The 22,594-nt window shown below is 37.9% G+C and overlaps 1 protein-coding gene across 1 annotated transcript; it reads left to right on the top strand.

Annotated features, from left to right (window-relative positions):
• The first annotated feature begins 1,577 nt into the window (after positions 1-1,577).
• LOC129938688 (26S proteasome non-ATPase regulatory subunit 11) lies at positions 1,578-22,275 on the top strand. The gene is made up of 3 exons (XM_056046378.1): positions 1,578-2,666; positions 2,737-2,949; positions 21,506-22,275. Exons 1-3 carry the CDS (start codon positions 1,845-1,847, stop codon positions 21,734-21,736), a joined length of 1,266 nt encoding a protein of 421 aa, XP_055902353.1. The 5' UTR covers positions 1,578-1,844; the 3' UTR covers positions 21,737-22,275.
• The last annotated feature ends 319 nt before the right edge of the window (positions 22,276-22,594 follow it).

Below are 22,594 nucleotides of genomic sequence, written 5' to 3'. Positions count from 1 at the left end.
AATGAAAAGTACAACAAAAATGGTAAAATTTACAATGCTGACAACATAGAGAAATGTAAGGAATTTGTTAATGAAAGTGACTACGTTCAGACGAGCAAATCTATTGTTTTCCTTATACTGTGGCTCCATCTAACAGAAAATAAGTAACCCACGTGAATTACTATGAAATTTAAATCGTCAGAGAAGAAAATGAGGACCAGTTTTGTGTTAGTACGTGATTATTTATTTCTGCAAGTTTAGTTTAATACTGGGAAGTTAAACACCGTGCATCGGTTGACCTCAAGAGAAAGGTATTGTGAAAAGTTGGTTATTTGCAGACGTCAAAATAATGGCAAATAAAAAACAAACCGAATTCTATCCAGTCATAAATTCTTGTAGGCCAAATATTCTCAGTCTGCTTGAACCTCATCGCCCAAAGGTTCACCGTGCACGTAGAAGTGGGTTTGTAGGTTACTTAAAGAAGAAGTAGTGATCATCTTTGGCATTCGTTGATAAATTATCATGGGGTGCATTATCTTAATTTTTTAGTTTATAACTGGCCAGCGATACTATATCCACAAAGCTGTGAATATAAAGGCGACTTCTTTCATGACTAACGGACAGGCAGCAATAACGTGTAGCCTGAAAAGATTGAATTCTGTGAGTAATGAAACACAACAAACAAATTGACAAAAACTTACTTTAAAAACCTCATATAAAGTATTTTGCTTTGTAAAATTGCCTTGAGGAAGTGTCATAAAAAAAAATACAACCAATATAACTGTCAAAAGTCAGTTGTTTTAAAATAATAAACTGTCTTACGTGCTCTCGTGGGAAACTGACGGCGGTAAAGTGCAGGAGGTAAACTGTCAGACTTCAGGCATAAACCGTCATTGGTTAAATGGCAGAGTTAAATTGTCCTGCAGTTTAGGTGTCAACCACTGATTAGCTAAAATGTGAAACAACTCAGATTAAAAATAGAAAACAATTTTTTTCACATAAAAAAACCTGAATCTTGGCTGAAATAAGAAGGCTCAGTTTGGTTTCTTGATTAAATTTTGGACGCTTTACATTTTCGCAACTATTTGAAGGACGTTAAAACAATCAAGTGGTGAAAAATGTAATAGGGTTTCCTAATAGATGTGTCAATTTGAACAAATCACTGTATATATGAACAGTTGACACGTTTCAAGCACTAATTTTTTGACATTTGGCAACAAATACAACAAACGCGACATCTATCTATGAAAAAGCGAACGAAGACAGTGTGACATCTATCGCTCAATTGTTTAAGACCGTTTTAACTTTTCACTTTTGTTTTATTAAGATGAAAGATACAAATTTCCCAGTGTGTTGTTAAAAGGCACAATATTTTTCCACTTTTGCACTTTTTAAAGTTGAAGCTTAAAGTTAGTTTTTTAAAATGAGAACATTAGTTACAATTTAATTTTCAATTTTAAAGAAACGTCTGAGTTGCGGTTAGTCGCGTCAATTTGTTTCCTGCCTAAAGAAAGTGTAATTACCACTTTATGCGAATGCAATTCTTTTTTTTAACTAAACAATTCTTTTTGTGTGTTCTCGCAGTTGGCCAACTTGGGTGGAATGACTAGCGCTTGTCCGTCCATACTTGTACCGCAATTCACGTATTGACACACAAGTCGTCTTATTTTTTGTTAAGAAAAGAAAGAAAAAAGGTCAAACGAATCAACATCTTCAGGAAAGAAAACACGAGAAACATCATAGCAAAAAAAATATCTAAAAATTAACAGCGAATACATTTTAATATCGAATCTTTTTATCGAACAAAATTTGTTGCTAAAAGAATAAAACAGAACAAATCTCTCATCACCATCAAAGATCAAACAATGGCCGGTGCTACGAAAATTGAGCGAGCACAAGAGCTCTCAACCCGCAGTCCAAAACACGGCATTGACTTCCTCAATAAAATCGTTCGAGAACAAGAGGTGGCCGAGAACGATGAGGAATTGATTCGCATCAAGGAGCAGGGTATCCAGCAGCTGGGTGAACTCTACAAACAAGATGGCAAGGCCAAAGAGTTGGCTGACCTCATTAAGGTAACAAGACCTTTCCTCAGTTTGATTAGCAAGGCGAAGGCCGCCAAGTTGGTCAGATCTTTGGTTGATTTGTTCTTGGATATGGAAGCGGGCACTGGCATCGAGGTGCAGCTTTGCAAGGATTGCATCGAATGGGCCAAGCAAGAGAAGAGAACTTTCCTTCGCCAATCGCTGGAGGCCCGTTTGATTGCTTTGTACTTCGACACTGGCCTATATCCAGAAGCTCTGCAATTGGGCTCACAATTGCTCAAAGAACTGAAGAAACTGGACGATAAGAATCTCCTTGTTGAAGTCCAGTTGTTGGAATCCAAGACCTACCATGCCCTCAGCAACTTGCCTAAAGCTCGAGCTGCTCTAACATCTGCTCGCACAACAGCAAACGCAATTTACTGTCCTCCAAAAGTGCAAGGCTCTCTAGATTTGCAGTCGGGCATTCTGCATGCCGCAGACGAGCGCGACTTCAAGACCGGATTTTCTTACTTCTATGAAGCGTTTGAAGGATTCGATAGTGTGGACGCTGGCCGCGCCTTGACTGCTCTCAAGTACATGTTGTTGTGCAAGATTATGCTGGGACAGTCTGATGATGTTAATCAAATAATCAGTGGGAAGCTGGTGAGCTCGAAATTCTGGGGTTATTGAGTGATTCAGAAATTTTATTGGAATTTTCTTTTTGACAATTTAGGCAATTACATATTCCGGAAGAGACATTGATGCAATGAAATCAGTTGCCGAGGCATCCCACAAACGTTCTCTTGCCGATTTCCAACAAGCTCTAAAGGACTACAAGAAGGAACTAGCTGAGGATGTCATTGTCCAAGCACATTTGGGAACACTATATGACACGATGTTGGAGCAAAATTTATGCAGAATCATTGAACCATATTCTAGAGTTCAGGTGAGTTTGTTTGTTTTGCTTCTAGCAGTCCTTGGGGTTGGCCTTGGGGTTAATTCGTTGAATAGAGAAACAAACAATGAGCAGTGCACAATGCACACAAAATTGTCGAGTCATATTCTTTGTTTAATTTTAAATATCTGTGGGATGTAGAATATGTGCGAATGAGTCAAAACGAATGCGTTATGTATTTAAAATAATGTGTTGCTTCTCGCTCAGAAAAATGTAGATTTTTCATAACAACAACAACAAAAATATCGTTGTTTTTAGGAAAGTAAACTTTTCAATAATAATCGCAAACCTAGGGAATTTAAATTTGGTAAAGTAACCATATAAGAAATAACTTAAAAGATTAAAGGGCTAAAAATACAATCCTGGAAATATAACAATATTAATACATTTCTTGTTTAAAATAGAACATTTTCCGCAGGTTCTTCTCAGATTGGTTTTATTTACAAACAAATGTTCTATATTAAGTTAATAGAAGATATAATTGAATGGTCAAAAAAATCAGGTGCAAAACTTTCAATTGAAAAATGTAAACTGCTTAATGTACATTGTCAATAATTTAAATAACGGAAATTTTTACAAAAAAAATTAACATTTACTGGCATCTAACGGTCTTCCGTTTTCATATTTAGAGACTTTTAGCTTGAAGTTATACTCTACTTTTCCAGGTGAACACCTATTATTTAAAACTGTCTGGATATAGGTTAGGTTAGGTTATAGTGGCTATCCAAGATGGAAACGGACACACTTAGGCCAGTTTAATGGCCCAATGTGATACCACATGAATCTTGAGGCTTCCTCCTAAGCTCAATTGAACCAGCTAGAGTCCCTTACGAAACGTGAGAGGCTGATTATACCGATATGATTTAGATCGTTTAGATCGTTAAAGAAGAATTCTCCTAGGTAATTCTTGCGTTTTCGAGCTAGAGCAGGGCATGTGCAGAGAAGATGAAGAACCGTTTCTTCCTCTTCCTCGTCCATACAGCTTCTGCAAAAGTCATTTGAGAATACGCCTCGTCTCGTGGCGTGCTTTCCTATTAGACAGTGTCCGGTTATGACACCTATTATCGAGCTTATATGCGATCTGCTTAGAGAGAGCAAACACCTTGAACGTTTTAAATCCAGTGTTGGCCAGATGTTTTTTGTGACTTGGCACGTGGTGATGTTGTTCCACCTGGTGCCTGCCCTCCTCACAGAGTCTTACATTAGCAGCAGTTTACAAGTAGCGATTGGTATGCCAGTACTTGCCAAACGTGGTAGGATGGGCTGTACTGTACCGTTCCTGGCGAGTTCATCTGTCTTACAGTTACCTGGAATGTCTCTATGGCCCGGCACCCAGCAAAGGTGAATATTAAACTGTTGCGCCATCTCCATTAGAGATGATCGACAGTTATGGACTGTTATAGAGTTTGTAGAGACAGAGTCCAGAGATTTGATAGCTGCCTGGCTGTCAGAAAAAATACGGATATCAGATGTTGATATCACGTCCTATCCTCCCAAATGATCTGGTAGGAATAGAAATCTGGAAGTTTCTGTCGAATTGTAGTTGGGGGATGGTGTAGTCTGTGTGCTTTGGAATTGATTCTAAGTACCTTAGAATTACGGAGTGGTTAATGTTGTTGTTAGTCCACTGCGACGAAGCATTGAGGCGAATAGCAGAGCTTGCAGCTATTTGTTTGCTAAATATGTCAAGAGGTGTAAGGTAGAGCAAGGTGTCCAGTGCCGAGACGGGGTCGTGCGAAGCGATTCGCTTATATATAGGCAGGCTGAACGTTGGACTTTATTTAACGTGTCCCTGTTTATACCTTTCTCTAAAGCAGTCCACCATACTGCCACACCGTACGTTAAAATGGGTCTGATTACCGATGTGTATAGCCAATGCCTGATTCTGGGTTGTAAACCCCATTTATTACCAATAGCTTTTTTGCAAGAAAAGAGAGCTACAGTAGCTTTTTTGACTCTTTCCTGTACGTTGCGTTTCCAATTTAGTTTTTGTCTAAGACAAGACCTAGGTTTTTAGCCTAGTCTGAGAATTTTAATTGGATTCCTTTAATATAAGGAGGGTTGACAAATGGAATTTTGTATCTCCTCGAAAATAAGACCAGATCGGTTTTGTGTGGGTTAACACCCAGTGCACACCGATTAGCCCAAAGTATTAGTCTGTCTAAGGCATTTTGTAAGAGTTCTTTTAGGACATTAAGATGCTTTCCTGAAACTGCTATAGCAACGTCGTCCGCATAGGCTTTCACTCTGAAACCCTCCGCATCCAGACTAGTTAGGATTTCATTCACCACTAGGTTCCAGAGGTGAGGGGATAGAACACCACCTTGCGGTGTCCCTCTACTAACGAATCGTCTGCTAGAAGAGTTGCCCAGTTTTGAGTTAATTATTCTGCTAGTAAGCATTAAATGAATTAACTCCCGAAGCGATTCTCTACATTTAGAGATGTCAGTGCAGATGTGATTGCAGATGTGTCCACGTTGTTAAAGGCACCTTCGATGTCAAGGAAAGCAACCATAGTGAACTCTTTATGATGGAGGGAATATTCCATGGTGCGTACTAAAGTGTGTAACGCTGTTTCCACCGATTTACCTTTATAGTAGGCATGTTGAGACGAAGACAGAAGTCTTGTATGGATACGTGCTCTTAAATGGATATCAATCAATCTTTCCAGGGTCTTAAGAAGGAATGATGATAGACTTATAGGTCGTAGATCTTTAGGATTGACTTGGGAGCATTTACCTGCTTTAGGTATAAAAACAACTTTAACTGTAAAGACAGCTGGTAAAAATTGCATCAAGGATTGGTGCAATTATATCAGAAGCCCTTTGTAATTCGACTGGTATTATACCATCTGGTCCTGCAGCTTTAAATGGTTTGAAGCTGTTGAGAGCCCATTGTAGCTTATCCTTTGTGATCAGACCTTGTGGATATGTTGTATTTGAACTTGAACGTATATAACTGTTGCAAGTTTCGGTAAGAGAACTACCAGGAAAGTGAGTACCCAATGGTAAGTTCAGCGATTCATTACTTGAATTTGTCCAAGAGCCGTCTGTATTTTTCAAGCAGCTTGGCATAGCTGGATTAGTTGAAAGAATTTTGCGTAACCTAGGGGCTTCAGAAGTTTCTTCTATCATGCCACAGAAGGATCGCCAAGAAGATCGCTTGGATTTACTTAGTGCCTTCTTGTAGATTCTTAGGGATTCTTTGTAGTAGTCCCAATGAAAGGCTAGTCTTGCAGCTTTTGCCCGGTTGATAAGTTTCCTGCATTCCTTCCTGAACGAGTCAAGCTCTGAGGCTCACCATTGTGGTTTCCTCTTATGTGTATAAGTGGACAAGCAATTTCTAGCGATCTGTTCATAACTGAGTTAAGGTCATTGACTTTGTTGTCAAGTTCATTAGCGTTAGAGGAAGGACTAGATAGTCCAGGTTCTAGTAAACTCTGTAATGAGTTCCTGTATAAAGCCCAGTCAGTTTTCCGATAGTTTCGAAAAGTCAATGGACTCGGGTTATCATCCACATTTATATTGAACTGGATATATCTATGATCAGAGAACGAGTGTTCTTTGGATACTTTCCAGTCCAAGATCATATGGTGTATACTATCTGAGACAAGAGTTATGTCTAAGACTTCTTGTCGAGTTTTAGTTATGAAGGTTGGTTCTAAGAGGTTGGTTGGCTAAGAGGTTAGTACCAAGAATATAATCAAAAAGAGACTCACCTCTGTCTTTGATATTCGTACTGCCCCATACAGTATGATGAGCGTTAGCATCGCTCCCAATAATTAGGCGGATCCTTTGCCTTTCCGCTTCAGCGACGACTTTCTCCAGGGTTTTTCCAGGGAGAGGGCCAAGGTGGTCATGCCCAAGATACGCCGATACCAGCCAGAAACTTCCTTTGGTTGTTTCCAGCCTAGCTACGGTGGTATCTCTGTCACTGAAACGATGGAGTAAAAATACATTAATGCTACGTTTCACTAGTATGCAAGATCTAGGTTCACCTTTATCTGTCACACAAAGTGTGTAGTATCCAGGAGTCCTGATTCCTCGAACAACGGATCCTACAATCCATGGCTCTTGGATCAGGACAATGTCTTCCCCGTTACTCGCCAGACGGAGAAGAAGTGAGGCCGAGGCCTTTATGGAGTGTTGGAGATTAATCTGTACTAACTGCAGCATTTTGGCTACAATTAGGCAGATCAACCTCCACTACGGTTTTGTTCTGATCCTCTGAGTCTGAGGATGAACCCAAGAGTTCGTCCTTGCTCAGAAGGATCATGTTAAGTTCGTCCTCAGTCTCCATTAAGGATGGACTGTCCACGACTTTTGTAGAGGGTGCAGTCGCGATTGGAGAGGACAAGGGTGCATCGTCACCCTCTGTTAAGAGAGAAGGCGACGTCCCAGGTTAACCAAACGCTAGTTCACCTTCTGTTAGTTTTGGAGGGCCGCTTTCCGCGTTAACCTTATCTTTTTTATAAATTCGAATTTTAATGGATTCGAAACCATAGTTTATGGAGCCCTCGTTTAGGGCTAGAGGAGCCAAGGATTTTTTATTGAGTACCACAATGGCGCTGCTATAAAGACCCTTCATTTCCTCTAGCTTGGCTATTTTCCAGTTATGCGTCGGAAGGGACGGGTTGCACACTTTGACCATCTCGAGAATGTCCTCGATACCAGCAGGTTCGATCGGTATCTAGATGCGGGCTCTAGGTCTGCTAGGAATGTCTTCCACAGCGACAACCTCGAGCTTCGCACCTGGCACTCTGGATATAGAGTGTTCATAAAAATAGCAGTGGTTTTGATTTTATAATTAAAAAGTGTTAAAAATTCAATTTTTTTTTTATTTTTCGGTAAATAAATATTTTACTATATAAAGTTTTAAGTATTTGTAACATACTAGCATATAAAAAATTAATAAATATTGGCTCAAAAATAAACAATCATACGGTCAAGACCCTACACCGACGAAATTCGAAAACTGCGTTTGGAGGGAAAATCCTACCAAAATACTCAAGACATCCTAGGCTGCTCAGCAAAAATGTTTAGTAACGCCTTAAAATAGTAAAATTAACCGAAAACGCGAGGCCCAAAAAGAATGACTACTGAAAGAACTGACATAATAATTGTTCAGCTAGCAAAACTGATCCCTACCATAGGGTCTTGGAAAATAAGAAATGGACTTCAACTGTCTGTTAGCGCTGTCACAATACGAAGACGTCTTTTGAAGCGAAGTTACAAGCCCGAAGTCTACGCAAGGTACCAAAAGGTACGAAAAGGCGTGTGGCAAAGAGAGAGGGCAAAAGAGAAATAGAGCAATGTTCTGTGGAGCGATGAAAGCAAAGTCGTCCTTTTTGGATCTAAGGGTCGTCGAGAATATGTGAGAAGACCCCAAAATGCAGCAAACGATTCACGGTACACTATAAAACCAGAGAAGCATGGTGAAGGAAAAATTATGATATGGGTTTGTTTCTCATACTACGGGGTCGGGACTATTTATCCCATCGATGGGGGGTATAATTGATGCAACCGAGTATGTGAAAATTATCGAGGAGGTTATGTTACCCTATGCTGAAGAGGAAATGCTGTTGATTTGGGTATACTATGACTCAAAGCATAAGTCAAAAAATGCAAAATCATGGTTTTGCGCAGAAGAACTTATCCGTTATGGAGTGGCCCGCTCAATGCCCCGACCTCAACCCCTTCGAAAATTTGTGGAAGGATGTTAAGAACGCAGTTCATAAATTAAAACCCAAGAATTCGAAAGAATTGTGGGAAGCAGTGCGTGATCCGTGGAACGCAATACCAATCGAGATGTGTCAGGTTTTAATGGACTCGATGCCACATACAGCTGTGTTCAAAATAATAGGAGTGCTTTTACAAAATTTGCTCAATTGTTTTTTTACCATGTGTATACTGGTAATCAGCCCATTTCTCTACCGGTAAGTATAACGGGACATTAAAGATGATAAAACAATGAACTGGTTTGGAATTCATAACCGTTTACATTTGTAACCAGAGATCAAATGATCTTTACTCTCAATCGGGCTATTCAAAATAATAGGAGTGTGAGTTATATTGTACGTAAAAAAAAAATCAAAAACTTAAAAAAAATAAACAGTAAGTAACTAAATTAAAATAGGAATTTAAATAGTAGGAATATCGAATATCTAAACAAGTTTGGTTATTTAGTGGACCGAGGAAAGCACGGCACCGACGAAAAACGGGAAATCATAAAAAAGTTGCGAAATTAAGGAAAAACTTATAAGGATATAAAGCCGATGTTGGGGTGCTCTGACCAAATGATCGCCAATGCTGTAAAATATGAAAAAAAGTCGAAACCCGGGGACGGAAACGAGAAACGAGTGAAAATGGCGATCGACGTATTGTTCGCTACAGCCGAAAGGATCCTTTTGCGTCCTCTAAGATGATCCAGGAAGATCTAGGACTGGCAGTAAGTAGCGTAACAGTAAGAAGGCGATTGTTGGAACACAATCTTTCCGCTCGCAGTCCACGAAAAGTGCCGATGCTTACAAAAAAACATGTAGCCGGTCGTTTGAAATTTGCAAGAAGCCATGCTAATTGGCCTGCAGAGAAATGGCGAAACATTTTGTGGACTGACGAGACCAAAATTGTTTTATTCGGTGGAACTGGCTCTAGGCAATACGTCCGTCGTCCAGAAAATTCCGATTTTAAGCCTCGGTACACCATTAAAACGGTAAAGCATGGAGGTGCTAAAGTGATGGCATGGGGCAGTTTCTCATATGCTGGTGTTGGCTAAATACATCAAATCATTGGCACAATGGACCAGCGCGTTTATGTGGATATAATGTCCAGTGTGATGCTGCCTTATGCGAGTTGGAAAATGCCGGTTAAATGGGTATTTCAACAAGACAACGACCCTAAACATACCAGTAAGTCTGCCAAGGAATGGTTTCGGGTCAATGGGGTTGAGGTCATGGACTGGCCAGCTCAGTTGCCTGACCTCAATCCCATAGAAAATGTATGGGCAGATGTGAAAAAGGGTGTTTCTCGACGAAGACCCTTGAATTAGAGGCAGTTGTGTGGGACGCAGTCGAGGAAACATGGAACCAAATTCCAGTTGAGCGTTGTCAGGCCCTTGTGAACTTTATGCCACGCAGATGTGCAGCAATTATAAAAAACAGGATTTCCCACAAAAAACTGACAAAAAAATCTTAATATTGAATATTTAGTTTTAGTTTTTTATACTTATTGTCAATAACCCAACCTTAACATAATCAGCAGAATTGATATTGAACTGTAAATATTCTTGGAAAGAACATTGTTTAGAGCTTCAGAAATCCTTAGCTACACCAACTAACATAATAAGATATTAAGCAACAAAGCAATGTACATTTAAACACCCTTTCATACATAACCAAAACTTTAGTTCTTAGTAAAATTGATTATGCGCTGTTTATATATGGTCAATGCCCAAAGTATGTTTTAAACATCATGAAACCTATCCACCACACAGCAGCTAGAAGAAGCATAAGCGCCTTTCAGCAACTCCAACAAAAAATATCTTAACTGAAGCAGGCCTCCCCAGGATCGAATAACGAAAGACACACTAACTTAAAGAATGCTCGCAAAACTAGAACTAGAACCTAGAACTCCCCCATGGACAACGACATCAAAAAAACAACAAATCAAAACCTAACCAATTCGAATTCCATCCGCAATCGGTACAATTCTTAAAGAATCAAAGTTTAACAATCTGCCAATCAAAAGAGAAGAACTCATCGCCCCACGCTACCTGCCATGGTTCATCAATCCTGAATCGCTGATATTGGATCTAAGAAAATATAAAACAGCGAAACGTCGGGTAACAGAAGATGAATTAGTTTTTTATTAATTGCATCAAGAATATTGATCATTAAAGCCCAATCAAACAAATATTAAATATAAAACATATCGCCAACTTTATTTATGTATCGCCTCTGACTTAAGATCTGACAGATTAAATTTTATCTTCACTTATAAAACTCCGGACACCACATCTTATGCGGTGACTGATGAAAACGGATTAACCATAACATTGGTATTCTCCCAGATTTTGCCTCGGTCTTTACAGCAGAAGCATTTGATATACTTCAAGCTACTAAAGCTGCAGCCAATCTTTCTGCAAAATGCATTATATGCTCCGACAGCATCTCAGTAATCAATGCAATTCACAACGCAAACAACAAAACCGAAATCATATCAGTAATTAGATATTAACTCATAAAATTGAAAAAAAACATTAAACTAATGTGGACTCCAGGCCATGTTGGAATACTCGGAAACGAATATGCCGACAGTGCAGCGAATTCAGCAAAGAACGCACCTGTACTCACCTTAACATTTTCACCAAATCCGATCTCCTCACGCATACCGGACATATATCTTCTGCGAAAAATAGCCACGACTGAAGCCTATATCAGCATCTCTACAAGGATATAAACCCCTTAAAATCTACTTCGATGAACCCTACTAACTCTTCGAACAAAAAATTACTAACTTCGCTAGACTTCGACGTGGACACACTACTGCTTCACACCAACACCTTCTCAACAAAAACGATCCCCAACCGGCTCCACTTGCTATAAAACATATTTTGGGACCTTATCTGTTGCCGCAGCCCATAATTAAACAAAATTTTCAAAATTATTTCCGTATATGAAATCCTCAAAAATCCCAGCTTAACAAATATAAATAATATTACAAAATAGTTAGAAAGCTTGAATCTTCAGACAAAAAAGTCAATAGTCTCTGCAGTTAGGCGTGTTTAATTTTATAAATATTAATAATATTAACTTAATACTGTTGCTCCTTACCACCAAAACTAAAGTACCGCCCTTCATGGTACCTCGACTCAATGGTCAAATCCTATCATTGTCTTTCAGTGCAAAATATTTGGGAGTTATACTCGAATCTAAACTAAACTGGGAACTAAATATTGAAGTACAGGTTAAGAAGGCCTGTGTTGCCTTCTACGCCTGCAGCAAAACTTTGGGCAAAAAGTGGGGACTTCAGTCGAAGATGATTTTATGGACGTACACAGCGGTAGTATGTCCAATCTTAACATATGGTTCGATTGTGTGGTGGCCTGCTCTTAGCAAAGCCTATAATATTGATAAGCTAAAGAAGGTTCAGAGAACAGCTTGCGTGGGCACCACAGGGGCCATGCGTATTTGCCCAACGGACGCCTTAAACGTTATTTTGGATCTTCTACCAATCGACCTTTTTATTAAATACATAGTTTCCTGCAGCGCTATTAGGCTGAAGGAATCAAATAGCTGGTTGTCAAAACCTTATCGTCACAGCAACACTACGAAATTAATTCACTCAGATATTATCTCGGTAGACAATGACTACTGATGCACTAAGGGTTTTAAGGTTATTTTCCCATCGAGAGAAGATTGGGAGGATGACATCGTGTCGATAGGTTTCGACACAACCATCTTTACTGATGGCTCAAAGATGGAGTGCGGAGTTGGTTCTGGGATCTTTTCTGAGTGCCTAAATGTAGCCAAATCCTTTAGGCTTCCTGACTTTGCTAGCGTTTTTCAGGCTGAACTGCTGGCAATAAGGGAGGCATGTAAGATACTTAAACAAAACCCAAACCAAAACCGAAATGTGGCTATCTTTACAGACAGTCAGGCAGCTGTCAAAGCCATTAACTCGGCCATATCCTCATCTAAATTGGTCCAGCAATGTCGCGATGAGCTTGCGAACCTGAATATTAACCTCGGTGTCACCCTGATCTGGGTTCCGGGCCATAGTGGTATCGTGGGAAATGAACGGGCTGACGAGCTAGCCAGGCAAGGATCGACCCTTCATTGCTCACTTACGGAAATGGTTAACATTACTATTGGTGCTATGAAGGGTAAAATCTTTTCTATCAACCAAACTGAATCAAACCGAAGGTGGAGCAATTTACCCAACTGCATTATATCTAGGAAGATATGGCCCACTTATAATAAACCCGTACAAACGATTTTTGTGCAGGTCAAGGCAAGACAAAGCCAGGATTGTTGCGGTTTGTACCGGACATTGGCCTATAGGAGTTCTTGCAGAGAAGTTGGGTATCACTTACAACACCTTTTGCCATAGCTGTAGTGACCAAAGAGAAAGTGAAACCATAATCCATTTCCTCTGCAAATGTCCTGCTTTATCAAACACCAGAATGAAATGCTTTGGAAAAGCATTCTTTCAAGAACTTGATGAGCTATCTGAGACAAAGATTAAAGACCTAATCTTTTTTCTCAATGCGACAAAATGGCTCTAACATAATCGCATGAAGCTTCTCTATCAATCTATCCCTTTCAATCAAAGGTCAAACGAGTTTTTGGTATCAAAACGGCGCACTGCAGCGCTTAAATCTCAGGCTAGGTTGCCTTGAGATCGCTATTTCTAACTACCTACCTACCTTAAGTTAAAATTATTACTGGTCTGAATTTCGGTAAATTTTGTACAATTTTGTAATAAATTATTCTATCAAATGTGGCTTATATATATATTAAGCCTAATGCTTAAATGTCCGATAGTCTGTCCGACAGTGAATTGAAAGTGCAAACTATCAAGAAAGTTCTATCGCGACAATATTTTCATAACTTCTTGCGAGTATTTGCAAGTGCAATTAATTGCTAGTTTAAACACTTTTGCAAGGACTCGCTACAGTTCTTGCAGCTTATCGAAAGAGTTTCGTATACCTCGCGCAAGTGGCTGGTTGACGTCTTTGCTTCATACAAAATTACAATCACAACAACAATTAAAGTTAATAATATTGAATATTTAAATGGGTGTATTGTTTTCCAACATAAAGGTTGGCTCAAACACCTTTCTTAAAAGTAACTTTAATAAGATTTAAACAAAAAAGATAGAAAATTCCAAAAATAAATTAAATTAAATGTGTGTACCGGCCAGGCTCCGTAGAAATAAAAATTAGTTTGAAAGAAGAGTTCAGTTGCGACGATAACCTAAAGATCTGTTGCATGACCCGAAAATCATAATATTAGACTTCGGGCTATTTATTTTGAGATACCAATTTTTTTTTTTTTTTTTATAATATGCAGGCACTCAAGGGGTTATTAGTACCCTTAAAGTCTTAAAGTTCTGAACATCAAAATGGGAGGGAAAAACAGAGTTGGCTAAAGCATTCCACATTCTCGATGTGCGATTTAAGAAAGAATCTCAATACTTGACAGTACGCCCGAAATTGAGCTCAAGGGTAAACTGATGAGCATTCCTGGAAGTGCGAGTATTACGGCTGAATTGTTTAAGGGGTGGAATGCAACTGGCTAGTTCAACAGAACATTGTTTGTAAAAATATCGATAAAACAACGAAAGGCATGAAACATTGCGGCGGTGATCTAGCGATGTAAATGTTTCAATTATAGTTCTATCGCCTATCATTTTTAAAGCCCTTTTTTGTATTCTATCCAAGAGATTTAAACTTGTTTTGGGGGCACCTGCCCAGATATGCGAATTATATTCAAGCTTTGGACGGATGAAGGCTTTGTAAATTACAGCCAGATCAGAAGGGGTGAAAAATTTCTTGCATCGTCGGAGAAATCCTAAGCACCTGGCAACTTTTTTTTCAATATCAAATATATGATCGTTCCATAAAAGGTGATCTGTGATACACATACCAAGTACTGACAGTTGATTAGTTTCTTGGATGCAAGTGCCACTCATAGATAGTGGCATCGGGGGTATGTTACGCTTTAACGACAGGAGACAGCATTGAGTTTTCGAAGCATTAAATTCTACACGGTTTTTGATTCCCCATTGTACAATGCTGTCAAGATCAGAATTTAATGAGCTTATCATACGCTGCCGTTGAAGTTCCACATCCGAAGGACAAGGATGTGAATCTATAAACGAGTATGAAAAGCTGAGGGTACTGTCGTCGGCGAAACAGGTTAATGGATTAGAAGTGGCAGACATAAGATCATTTATGAATATAAGAAAGAGGGTCGGAGACAAAACGGAGCCCTGGGGAACACCAGCATTTATTTTAAGAATTTCAGACTTGTAACCATCCAATACAACTTGTATTGAACGGTTACAAAGGTAATTTCTAATCCAACGAAGAAGAGATTCATCAATACCAAAAGCACGCATTTTCGATAAGAGAGCTTGGTGCCAAACTCTATCAAATGCTTTTGAAATATCAAGTGCAATAATCTTACTTTCTCCAAAACGATGTAAAGATTTGTTCCACTGTTCGGTGAGATGGACCATGAGATCACCAGTGGACCTATTGCTACGAAAAGCATACTGTCGGTCATTAAGAAGCTTCCGTTCTTCGAGATATTTCTTGAGCTGATAATTAATCAGCGTTTCCATGACCTTGGAAAGAAGGGACGTGAGTGCTATTGGACGATAGTTAGAGGGAGAGGAGGATTCGCCTTTTTTAGGGACAGGCTAGACAAATGCTATTTTCCATCCGCTCGGAAAAAGATCTGTAGAGTAGGAAAGATGGAAAAGTTTACGCAGTGGTTTTGCCAGCGATGAAGAACACCTCTTCAGAACAATTGGGGAGATACTATCCGGGCCAGCGGATTTGTGTATGTCAAGGTCTTTCAGTACTCTTGCAACTGCACGAGTGCGAAAGAAGATTCGTCCCATTGAATCATTTACGCTCTCAAGAACAGGAGGACTCATGACACTTTCCGGTAGCGTCGAATTAGCAGCAAACTGTGCTGCAAGCAAATTGGCTTTATCAATCGAGCTTACATAGGGAGTGTCATTGTGGACGAGCGTTGGAACCGAGGATGACGTGGTGTTTCGTACGTTTTTTACAAATGACCAGAAATTTTTACTACCTTTGGGACATTGTAGTATTTTTTGCCTTAATTTCTGATCATGCAAAAATTTGGTTCGACGAATATGACTATTACATGTCTTCCTAGCTTGTTTGAACTTATTCCGGTTTTCCTCAGTCGGGTTGGCTTTGTAACAACGGAAACTTACATCTCTGATCCTTATAACCTCTTTACAGCTCGAATCAAACCATGAGTTCTCTTTGGGTTTGATAGATTTTACCCTGTTCGGGATAAAATTTCTCATTCCACAAAGAATTAAATTTGTAACCATATCTGCGCTGGAATCCACGTCACTATCGAGGAAGCATAGTGACCAGTTAAAGTTCCTGAAGAATTCATTGAGACCGTCCCAGTTGGCTTTCTCATATTGCCAAACGGTTCTCATAGGAGTTTTTTCTTTAACTGGGTTTTTTCGACATGAGAATTTTGCAGATATGATACAATGGTCTGATGTGCCTAGAGGCGGTAATACACTAATTGTGTATTTATTAGGGTCAGAGGTAAGAAACAAGTCTAGGGTGTTGGCGGATTGACCTGCAACGTCAGGGATTCGAGTTGGCTCATCGACAAGCTGGGTTAATTGATTTAACTCAGCAAAGATCTCAACATACCTTCCTTCCGGTGTTAACTGACCAGAATAACGAAGCCAAGAAGAATTGTGTACATTGAAATCGCCCGCAATGACAATTTCAGTGTGAGGATAATGGGCAACAATTCTTTGAATGGAGTCAGACAGAGCATCAAATTCGTTAAAAGTTGAATTTCTGTCCAGATTTGGACTTCGATATAAAAAACATGTGTGGATGATGTGTTTATTTACCGTGAATTTTAACCGCATGAAGTTAAAGTTTGTGTTAGAGCACAAACCATATTGTGGCTGGAGTTGGTATGCAACATCATTTCTTATATATACGGCTAGTCCATGATGAGGAAAAAATAATGGCACTAAGTTATACCCATTTAGATTGAATTCCGAATGATCGGAATCTTCACCTATTTGAGTTTCACTCAATGCCAAAACAGCTGGCCTGTTTGATGCAATTGACACAGATCTTTTTTAACTTATTGATTTTGAAGCTGTAGAGTAAACGGTTTATCTGGCATAATAACGAGATCGCCTGCATAAAGGAGGACTTAAATAACAACATCAACTATCATAATAACTATAGTGATGTAATTTTCCACGTCCGTCATTAATAAATTGGGGAAATAGCAAAGGACTTAAAACACAGCCTTGAGGAAGGCCTCTTTGGCATTTGAAGTCTCTCTCTTTTCATATAATTTTATGAATTTAGTTGACAAAACATTTTATATATTATTTTGTGTTTTCGCTATTGTCAACTCAAAATGTAAAGAAAGTTATGTCTGTACTTTCAATGAGTAAAAAATATTAAGCCAACTAAAGTATTCAAAATTCGTGTATTGCGGCTAAAGCAAGAATCTCGAAACATAAAAGTACGTTTGAAGTTAATGTGTCAAATATTGATAGTGTATTCGAATTTTCTGATTATTATGCTGTTTCATCCTAGAAAAAATAAAAAACAAAGTAAGAATGTTATTCTTTTTATACCGAGAGAGTAACTTAACGGTAAAAGTATTTCAAATTCTTTGAGTATTTTGCAGTGGCACCCTAATTTGTAATAATTGCTTCCACTGTTCTCCTTATTGAATTCACCAATTTGACACATATCTCCACGGATATAAGTACCATTCCCTATTAAGTTTCGCCCACAACTCGTCTTTATTTTTGGATTTACAATCAATAAGTGCCAATTGGGTTTAGGTCTGGGGATTGTAATGGCCATTCCATAACATTGATTATGTTTTGTTGTAAGTTTTTTTTAGCCAATTTGGAGGAGTAATTTGGGCATGAACTCCCATTTGATTGGCAACCCCTCTTTAGTTAATCGGACCAAGTCTAAATTTAGATTTAATCCACTACGCTCATCTTATCTTTGATCCAAAATATTGGAATACACCAGAAGCTGGAAAGCACCCTCAAATCATTAAGCAGTACTGTCTGGGTCGTGTGAACTAATTATTGCACAGACTGTCCAATGTCCATGCTAACCAGGTTGGTTGTTCACACTAACCAATATTTTGCATATCAATAAAAACAACAGTTTTTGAACTTAAATTATCGTTTTATTTTCCTTCTTTTTCATTTAAAATAATGTTTTAACGTTTTTCTCTTAAGCGAATTGAATTGGCTAGAGGCGACCACTTTTAGGAGTTTCTCCTTATTTTTTCTTATTTCCGAAATTGTTGATTTAGTCACACAGTATCCCCTTTCTAGTTTCGCGATAATATCTCCTTTTTCTTTTAATGATTAAAACTTTGGTTTTTTGTAACCATATTTGCAGAGATGATAAATTAACTTGAAATTCCGAAAAATAAATTGCATTGAAACGAAGCAACAAACAGCACCGAGTTTCACGTGTTCAAACGTGAATGGTTTTTTTTTTTATTGGAATCAATACAAACATTTTGTACCAAAACGGAGTATGCGGTGGAAAAATGTTTTTAAAAACTACGATGTCTAAATTAGACGAAATCCCCAAAATGGGAGCATAGATTAATTGTTCATGTTATCGAGGTTTTTGTTGTTCACGCTTTAGAGTGTTCAGTATAAAACAATTGGTGTTTATGCAAGCCAGCTGTTCACGCTGCTCAGACTGCACTGTATTCCCATCACAGTGTTTTCTTTGTGCATCTTGGGTAAATTCTTTGTTCTTTGACCTTGTCACATATATTTTTCTATCGGAATCAAACAAACTGATCATCGATTCATCCGTCCACAAAACATTATTCCAATTAGAACAAGCAAGGTTGTGTATAGTATTTTTCTTGCTCAACCATGGCACTTTTCATGGACTTCTACCAGGAAGACTTTCTTCTATTAGTCTGGTTCTTAATGTTCTAGGTTCCACTGGTCCGTTTCTTCTTATCTTCTTACCAATAGTGTATCAAAACGCGAAAATGTTTTTATTTTTCTTCATCGTGTTTCTTCTCTTGAGGTTGAATGTAGCCCAGTTTAAGAATTTTGCAATTTAAAGGTTTACACACAGTGCGAGCTTCAGGAAAATTGTGCGAACTTTGGGAAAATTAAAGAGGAGATACCGTACACATTGGTCTTAAAGTTTTGAATATCAAAATGATAGGGAAAAACAGAACATTCCACATTCTCGATGTGCGGTTTAAAAAAGAATCTCTATACTTGACAGTACGTCCGAAATTGAGCTCAAGGTTAAACTGATGCGCATTACTAGAAGTACGAAGTTTGAAGGGGGAGAATGCAATTGGATAATTCGACAGAAGACTGTTTACAAAAATGTCGGTAGAACAACGAAAGGCACTAATGAAGGATTTGTAAATCACAGCCAGATCAGAAGGGGTGAACAATTTTTGCAATGTCGGAGAAATTCTAATCGAATAGGTGATCATACCATAATAGGTGATCTGTGATACACATACCGAGTACGCTTTAACGACAGGAGACATTGAGTTTTTTAAGCATTAAATTCTACACGGTTCTTAATTCCTCATTGTACAATGCTGTCGAGATCAGAATTGAATGAGCTTATCATACGCTGCTGTTGAAGTCCCATATTCCAAGGAAACGAAGTGAATCTAGAAAGGAATATGAAAAGCTGTGGGTACTGTCGTCAGCGAATTGTATTGTTTTTCAACTTAAACGTTGGTCCAACCATAACGCACAATGTCAAAAATTAAATTAACACATGAAAAGCCTTTTTAAAAATAATATTAACATTAAAAAGATTAAAACAAAAATGTAAATTTTTTTTGTGTACCCATTACCCAGTACCCATTAATCCTGTCTAAAGTAGACACAGACCGTTGATCCATTATACCCTCGATAAAAACATGGCCAAATTATTATTTTTGATTTACTTGTTTTTGCGTTTATTTTAGATGATATTTAAATGTATTAAATTAGAAACGTCTTTCGGTATGCTTCCTCGTCAACAGCTGTACTTTACGTCGGTTTCGTGCGTAAATATTCTTTTCTAAAAGTCTCCTGCTAACATTCACTATACTTACTTTTGCGATCAATAAAGAAAAGGCACAAGGCTGAATTTTGCTATAAGGCAACAATGCTTCTATCGTCTACATGGTAGTTGTCCTCGTTTAATCGCTGGTTTCGGTTTGTTCCTTATACTTCCAGGCATTCGCAATCATAGGAGCTGTACGCCTTTTACACTTTGAATTTCGGCATAAGTTTTGCCTTCATTCCTTAATTTTTGTATTAACTCTTTTTTTATGTAGCTTAAATTCTCTTGTATTCTGAGCTTGAGACACTGGACCCCAAATATTGTTTCAAAATATTGATGTTGGTCATTTGATACGTTTTGCCTTCCACAAAATGTTAGTTCCGAGCACCAGAACTTGCAACACATCCGCATACGATAACCGACCCACCGCCGTGCTTGCTTTCCGCCATACATACATTCTTCCATCGGAACATTTAGGGTTATATTTGCTTCCGTTCATGAACAAACCTTCTTTGTAATATTGTAATATTGTAATATTGTAACCTGTCTAACGGCCAACTAACAATATAAAAATATATGGTTCCACCTTATTCCAAGAAGATGTATCCTGTGTTATATTTCATAAGCAAACTTAAGTCTTCCATTTTTTCATTGATGTAGCATCTTATACACAGCTGCACACCCATTTCGATGGTGATGCTTCTTCTTCTGGTGGTTTTATTACTGATTTTCATTAGTCGTGCTTTCTTTCAAAAAAAAATCTTTAGAGATACTGGAGATTAGAAGGGATTTCAGTTGATTAGCTTAAAAGTTGCTTCTCATAGAACATCTCCAGCTTCTTTCCTTATACTTTTCTGTTCAAATTATGAATCCTACTTTTATTTTTAAATCGTGAAATTATGTAATGGACTGTGAAAGGGCTCCGTTGCACAATTTTTGATATTTTTTGTACTGATTTACCGTCCTCGCTATGCAACAAAACCTATTCTTGAATTTCCAAAAACACTGTTTCCTTTTGGTGCCATTTCGACGTGGAGCAGAAATAACCTTAACTGTAGGTAAGAGCGTTCCGTAATACAAAGTTGATATGGCTTGCTACCATGTTGTTGTTGACCTAATTTTTGCAATTCTGGATCAAAATTGGTCTCAGCCCAATTAGTTTCTGAAGGACGAGTCGCCACCTTTTCCTGATATCATTTCCCCAACAGATTCCAAACGTGTTCTTCATGTCGGGGCTCATCGGAGGCCAAGTCATCACCTTTATATCCCCTTTTGCAAACAGTGGGTAAAGTGCAAAAAGTCGTTCATTAACAAAACCTTACACAAGCCAAAGCTTAGTAACCAAAATACTTCCATCATTACTTTGTGCGAGTAATGACAGGGATGGAGGTAACCCACAATTCATGAAGAATCCGAACAGTTATGTAAGTTGAGAAGATATTCTTCAAAAATTAGGTGTAACGCTTTTTGCAAATGAACTTTTAAGTACTGTAGGCAACGATTAAGTTCAGGTATCTGGCGTGACAGTCACGCACATGAAGGACATAAGACAATCCTATCAAGAAGAAGAATATTTTTGTAGGCCAATTCTTCTTAGGTATATACAAAATTATCATAATTTCAAAGTTTTTAAATTAAATTTTTTGGTTATGCGTTATAGTGTTTATGTTTCATACATTTGATAAAACTCTCTTAATTTCAATTTCAGGTTTCACACGTTGCCGATTGTATTAAGCTTCCAATGCCACAAGTCGAAAAGAAATTGTCACAAATGATTTTGGATAAAAAATTCAGCGGTATCCTCGATCAAGGTGAAGGCGTACTTATTGTATTCGAAGAAACAACCGTCGACAAGACCTACGAACGCGTGCTAGAGACAATTCAAAGTATGGGAAAAGTTGTTGACACGCTCTATCAGAAGGCTAAGAAATTGTCATAGACGTTAGGACTTTAAATGGGGATTGATTTCTTATAATTATAATACAAAAAAAAAACAGGTTTTGTTTATTGTGGGATAATATCAAATTCATTACCGTAAAGTAAAAAACAAACAAATTAATTAACATAAATACTTTTTCCTTCTGTCCGAAGAATAACTATTCATAAATATTATATTTTAATTTTCTATTATTCAAATTTTTCGTTAGTCAAAATATAAAAATATAAAAAAAATTGAAACTGAAACTGAAACCAACAACTTTACATGCAACAATAATAATTCAAAAATATTTTTTTCCCAATGTCTTTTAATACATACATCAAATTATTATCATTATAAACGTAATATTAAAAACAAAATTAACAACTGGATACAATGGTTTTTTTATTTGACGAGGGCATTTTGAAATTATTCTTACCACATTAGTTATGTAAGGAAAAATAATATTAAAAAAATAAATACTGTTTAAAGATGTCAAAAAATAAAGAAAAAATGTATTGCTACCTTGGCCACATTTTGTGGATGTTTTTTAGCACAAAGCTTTTCTATTTTATTTCATGGTCTATGAAGGGCTTTTGGATTTGGAATTTTAATAGGCTATGAACCAACCTTTGCAACAAGTCGAATACAAGGATAACAAGAACGTGTTCATAGTCGTTTTGAAAATGTTCCTAATATTTGGTATGAAAAGCTGATGTTAGCAAAACGGTGAGTCTAACAGCCTTACTATGATTTTCATCAGGGGATTTTTTCTACATTTTTCACTTATGAGTATTCTACTATGAATTTGAAATTAATCTGTACTAAATTCAATAACGTCGCTGATACTGCACAATATTCTGTTATTCACGTCAATAG

Source organism: Eupeodes corollae, chromosome 1 (genome assembly GCF_945859685.1).
Source record: "Eupeodes corollae chromosome 1, idEupCoro1.1, whole genome shotgun sequence".
Classification (NCBI taxonomy): domain Eukaryota; kingdom Metazoa; phylum Arthropoda; class Insecta; order Diptera; family Syrphidae; genus Eupeodes; species Eupeodes corollae.
The sequence above is the reverse complement of the archived record's forward strand: the minus strand, read 5'-3'. Positions and strand labels throughout refer to the sequence as shown.

Bases quoted from the DNA above. Each gene is read 5' to 3' on its own strand.
- LOC129938688 (XM_056046378.1), top strand. From the start codon at position 1,845: ATGGCCGGTGCTACGAAAATTGAGCGAGCACAAGAGCTCTCAACCCGC. The intron at 2,667-2,736 runs GTGAGCTCGAAA...TTGACAATTTAG, and splicing joins AAATAATCAGTGGGAAGCTG to GCAATTACATATTCCGGAAG. The intron at 2,950-21,505 runs GTGAGTTTGTTT...TTTCAATTTCAG, and splicing joins AACCATATTCTAGAGTTCAG to GTTTCACACGTTGCCGATTG.